This window comes from Salvelinus sp. IW2-2015, unplaced genomic scaffold (assembly GCF_002910315.2).
Source record: "Salvelinus sp. IW2-2015 unplaced genomic scaffold, ASM291031v2 Un_scaffold1739, whole genome shotgun sequence".
NCBI classification, from domain to species: Eukaryota; Metazoa; Chordata; class Actinopteri; order Salmoniformes; family Salmonidae; genus Salvelinus; species Salvelinus sp. IW2-2015.
The window spans coordinates 347,333-353,412 of record NW_019943123.1 but is presented as its reverse complement, the minus strand read 5'-3'; the positions used below and the strand labels follow the sequence as shown (position 1 = coordinate 353,412).

Here is a 6,080-nt window from a genome sequence, read left to right as displayed (position 1 = left end):
TTGATTGATCTTATTTTAATAACAGAGCATTTCATAAATATTAGCTTCAATGATGTATTTTAAATAACAGAGCATTTTATAAATTAAATGATTTAGTTTAAGTAACAGAGCATTTCTAATAATCAAATGATTTATTTAGATAACAGAGCATGTTTATAAAGTTCAATGATTTATTAATTAAACAGAGCATTTTATAAATTCAATGATTTATTTTAATAACAGAGTATTTTATAAATTCAATGATTTATTTTAATAACAGAGCATTTTATAAATTCAAACGAACCTCCCTGCAACTAGACATGGAAGTTTAGAAGATGTGTTTTCTTCCAAGTCTGGAATTGAGGAAGTATCGGCAAGGAAACGTTGGTTCGAAAATTCTCTGTGCTATGCTTAACATGACCTACCTAATAAGGCCTAGCAGCCAGCTGGAACAACAATAATGGTCCGACTAGGTGCCATTTTGAATAGCTAGGGTAGCCAATGAATGAATTTTTTACCATCACCAATGAGCACCCATTCCTTCACAGGCCACTGCTGCAGAGAATGAATTCTGACTTTAGTTTACATGTGTAATGTTGCTCTATCTAACCCTAGTTGATACAGCTCGTGGTTTCTTCATTGCAGAGCTGCATCATCAAGCGATACTGTGAGAAGAGGTTTGTGCCCAAGTATCTGGCCACCATAGGGATTGACTATGGGGTCACCAAGTAAGTTGACCCCAATGACGATGAATAAATTAAAATAATTAAATCATTTGTAGACCAAAGATGCACAGTTCAGTTCCATTGCTGTCAGATGATTCCAGATAAAGGAGAGGAGACAAGTGTGCTGTAGAGTAGTGGTTCTCAACCATGTGCATTATACCAGTAATCCTACTAGTTCCCCTGGTTGAGAACCACTGATGTGGAGACTTTTGAAGTCTGTGTGACTGATTTGAGTGTTTGTTGTCCATCAGAGTCCAGGTGCGTGACAGGGAGATCAAAGTGAACATCTTTGACATGGCAGGACACCCATTCTTCTACGAGGTCAGTACCTTACTACTTCGGTCATGTTGGATCTACGTCCTAACATACTGGAACATCGTGTTATACATGTCAGACCAGATAAACGTCTGCACCCTCATGTCCAGACATGCATCCTGCCACCAACAGGCCAGTCTCTCTCTCTTTAAATATATATATATATATATATATATATATATATATATATATATATATACACACACTACTGTTCAAATGTTTGGGGTCACTTAGAAATGTTCTTGTTTTTGAAAGAAAAGCAAGTTTTTTTGTCCCATGTAAAATAACATCAAATTGATCAGAAATACAGTGTAGACATTGTTAATGTTGTAAATGACTATCGTATCTGGAAAGGGCTGATTTTTATGGAATATCTACATAGCGTACAGAGGCCCATTATCAGTAACCATCACTCCTGTTTCCAATGGCACGTTGTGTTACTAATTCAGGTTTATCATTTTAAAAGGCTAATTGATCATTAGAAAACCCTTTTGCAATTATGTTACAGTAGCACAGCTGAAAACTGTTGTTCTGATAAAAGAAGCAATAAAACTGGCCTTCTTTAGACTAGTTGAGTATCTGGAGCATCAGCATTTGTGGTTTGATTACAGGCTCAAAATGGCCAGAAACAAATAACTTTCCTCTGTAACTCGTCAGTCTATTTTTGTTTCTGAGAAATAAAGGCTATCCATGCGAGAAATTGCCAAGAAACTGAAGATCTCATACAATGCTGTGTACTACTCCCTTCACAGAGCAGCACAAACTGGCTCTAACCAGAATAGAAAGAGGAGTGGAGGCCCCGTGCACAACTGGCAAGAGACAAGTACATTAGAGGTGTCTAGTTTGAGAAACAGATGCCTCACAAGTCCTAAACTGGCAGCTTCATTAAATAGTTACTCGTAAAACACCCGTCTCAACGTCAACAGTGAAGAGGCGTCTCCGGATGCTGTGCTTTTTCTTCAAAAACAAGTACATTTCTAAGGGTCCCAAACTTTTGAACGGTAGTGTGTGTGTGTGTGTGTGTGTGTGTGTGTGTTGTGTGTGTTGTGTGTGTGTGTGTGTGTGTGTGTATATACATATATATATATATAAATATGACACACAGACAGACACGTACTGCTGTTTCTGTACTGCTGTTCATGTGGAGCAGTTAATTATTTTCTAGTCGGAGTGCTGCTTTTACACAAATCATCATTAAGTCAAACACAGTACTGAGAAGTGCAACTCATGTTTTATTCAATTTAGCCTATTTCATTGCTCTCTCGATCTCTCATCTCTAACTTTCTCTCTCTGTCTCTCTGTGTGTGTCCTCTCTCTCTTCTGTCTGTATGTCGTCTGTCTGTTTGTCTGTATGTCCGTCTGTCCGTCTGTCTGTATGTCCGTCTGTCTGTCCGTCTGTCTGTCCGTCTGTTCCGTCTGTCTGTCTGTCTGTGTCTGTCTGTCTCTCTGCAGGTTCGGTAATGAGTTTATAAGGACACCAGGGAGTGGTGTTGGTGTACGATGTAGGTCTGAGGGAGAGTTTTGATGCGCTGGACAACTGGCTGGGTGAGATAAACAGGAGATGGGCTCCAGGCTAACATGGAGAGCATCGTTTTTTCGTCTGTGCCAACAAGGTATGTGTGTGTGTGATTGTTCTTCTCTGTGTACCAGGTTCACTGGACTTAGCAGTGTGTGTGTGTGTGTGTGTGTGCATGTGTGCTCCAGGTGGACCTGACTAAGCTCGGTGTGGTAGACGAGGGAGAGGTAGCTGGGCGGAGTCTAGAGGTTCCACTACTTTGAGACGTCAGCACAGAGCGGAGAGGGATCAGTGAGATGTTTCCAGGTGTGTATACACACACACACACATACACACACACACACACACACACACACAGACACAGACACAGACACAGACAGACAGACAGACAGACAGACAGACAGACAGACAGACAGACAGACAGACAGACAGACAGACAGACAGACAGACAGACAGACAGACAGACAGACAGACAGACAACAGACAGACAGACAGACAGACAGACAGACTGATTGATTGATTGATTGATTGACAGACAGTACTGACCTGTGTGTGTTCTCCAGGCGTTTTTTCTCCTCCATAACGGACATGTGTGAGAACGGCGGGAAGCGCCCGGTGGCAGAGGTCAGTGTCGGCTCACCAAGGAGCAGGCCGACACCATACGACGCATACGCAACAGCAAGGACTCCTGGGATATGCTGGGGTCAAACCTGGACCACACGGTAAGAAAGGGGTCAAAGAGCAAACCTGGAGCCTTTAAGCCCAGTCCAGAAACAGGGGTCAAACACATTCCATATCTCTGCTTTTTTTTGTATTTCCTTTCAATTTGTGTCAAAGTAGCTCTTTACCACTGTACCCATATATGGGTTGAAATGGCAGACTAATAAATGTCTAAACTGGAACCTAGTGGCTGTACAGTAGTAACACGCTATACAGCTCTGGTTCTAAATTGGAACACAGTGGCTGTACAGTAGGAACATGTTATACAGCTCTGGTTCTAAATTGGAACACAGTGGCTGTACAGTAGTAACATGCTATACAGCTCTGGTTCTAAATTGGAACACAGTGTTTTACAGTAGTAACATGTTATACAGCTCTGGTTCTAAATTGGAACCTAGTGGCTGTACAGTAGTAACATGTTATACAGCTCTGGTTCTAAATTGGAACCTAGTGGCTGACTAGTAGAAACGCTATACAGCTCTGTTCTAAATTGGAACACAGTGGCTGTACAGTAGTAACATGTTATACAGCTCTGGTTCTAAATTGGAACACAGTGGCTGTACAGTAGTAACATGTTATACAGCTCTGGTTCTAAATTGGAACACAGTGGTTGTACAGAGTAACATGTTATACAGCTCTGGTTCTAAATTGGAACCTAGTGGCTGTACAGTAGTAACATGTTATACAGCTCTGGTTCTAAATTGGAACACAGTGGCTGTACAGTAGTAACACGCTATACAGCTCTGGTTCTAAATTGGAACACAGTGGTTGTTACAGTAGTAACATGTTATACAGCTCTGGTTCTAAATTGGAACACAGTGGCTGTACAGTAGTAACATTTTATACAGCTCTGGTTCTAAATTGGAACACAGTGGTTGTACAGTAGTAACATGTTATACAGCTCTGGTTCTAAATTGGAACACAGTGGCTGTACGAGTAGTAACATGTTATACAGCTCTGGTTCTTAAATTGGAACAACAGTGGCTGTACAGTAGTAACATGTTATACAGCTCTGGTTCTAAATTGGAACACAATGGTTGTACAGTAGTAACATGTTATACAGCTCTGGTTCTAAATTGGAACACAGTGGCTGTACAGTAGAACATGTTATACAGCTCTGGTTCTAAATTGGAACACAGTGGCTGTACAGTAGTAACATGTTATACAGCTCTGGTTCTAAATTGGAACACAGTGTGGCTTCAGTAGTACATGTTATACAGCGCTGTTCTAAATTGGAACCAGTGGCTGTACAGTAGTAACATTTATTACAGCTCTGGTTCTAAATTGGAAACACAGTGGCTCTACAGTAGTAACATGTTATACAGCTCTGGTTCTAAATTGAAACACAGTGGCTGTACAGTTAGTAACATGTTATACAGCTCTGGTTCTAAATGGAACAACAGTGGCTGTACAGTAGTAACATATTATACAGCTCTGGTTCTAAATTGGAACACAGTGGCTGTACAGTAGTAACATGTTATACAGCTCTGGTTCTAAATTGGAACACAGTGGCTGTACAGTAGTAACATGTTATACAGCTCTGGTTCTGCGCTTCACAGTGCTGTATGGGTTTTGACTGACAGCCGTTCTGAACCTGAACACCTCACACCGACCGTAACCCGCTAATATAGAAAATGCGCTGTAGGCTACAGTTTAACAAGGGTTGCAGGATATTATTTTGCCTGATTTACGTATGTTTCTGCTTATAATTTCTGACATTTTGGTAGGCTATTTGTCAGTCTATAATTAGATACATGCAGCTTCTCTTCTGTCATTATACACTGAGTGTAGAAAACATTAGGAACATTGAGTCCTAATATTGAGTTTGCACCACCCACTTTTGCCCTCAGAACAGCCTCAATTAATCGGGACATAGACTCTACAAGTTGTCGAAAGCATTCTACAGGGATGCTGGCCCATGTTGACTCCAATGCTTCCCACAGTTGTGTCCAGTTGCCTGGATGTCCTTTGGGTGGTGGACCATTCTTGAAACACACGGGAAACAGTTGAGCGTGAAAAACCCAGCAGAGTTGTAAATGTGTCTTGCCAATTCACCCTCTGAATGACACACATACACAAACCATGTTCTCCAATGCTGGAAGAGGGGCCTGAGTGTAAAAGTTTTGGAACCCCTGCCATAGAATAATAAATAAACCCTGGCTCACCAGAATAATGTCATAAATCGATAGAATGCTTCAATCTAGTAGACATCGGTGTGGCTCAGTCCCGTGTGGCTCAGTTGGTAGAGCATGGCGCTTGCAATGCCAGGGTTGTGGGTTCATTCCCCACGGGGGGACCAGGATGAATATGTATGAACTTTCCAATTTGTAAGTCGCTCTGGATAAGAGCGTCTGCTAAATGACTTAAATGTAATGTAAATGTTTTCTCTGTCATCTCTGCTTCTTTTTGCAGCAAAGACGTTTAGGGACCGGGGATAAAATGCAATAACTCTAGATTTTCTGTGCAAAATTATTTCCAAATGGCATCAGTTTGACCGGTTGTAAGGAAATAGAAAACTGTGAAAACAACCCAACATGTTTCTGATAAGATTTCAGTTTGGTTTGGATGCAATATTTTATGTGGTTGAAATACTATCAGCTTTTATGATGCTGATAAAAATAACACCGCTACAGACGGTCCCTAACTGTGGTCTACACTCCTTCTCAATCCTATCCTCCACAATCTGGTCTACACTCCCTCTCAAACCTATCCTCCACAATCTGATCTAAACCCTCTCAATCCCATCCTCCACAATCTGGTCTACACTCCCTCTCAATCCCATCCTCCACAATCTGGTCTACACTCCCTCTCAATCCCATCCTCCA

General features: G+C 41.3%; 1 protein-coding gene across 1 annotated transcript in view; it reads left to right on the top strand.

The window, feature by feature from the left end:
• LOC112071842 (dnaJ homolog subfamily C member 27) overlaps positions 1–2,841 on the top strand; it is a 19,423-nt gene extending 16,582 nt beyond the window's left edge. Inside the window, exons 2-5 of the mRNA XM_070439531.1 lie at positions 625–707; positions 956–1,025; positions 2,472–2,632; positions 2,724–2,841. Of these exons, the coding sequence (XP_070295632.1) occupies positions 625–707; positions 956–1,025; positions 2,472–2,480 (162 nt within the window). The 3' untranslated portion in view covers positions 2,481–2,632; positions 2,724–2,841. The remainder of the gene's footprint in view (positions 1–624; positions 708–955; positions 1,026–2,471; positions 2,633–2,723) is intronic.
• Positions 2,842–6,080: the final 3,239 nt, after the last annotated feature.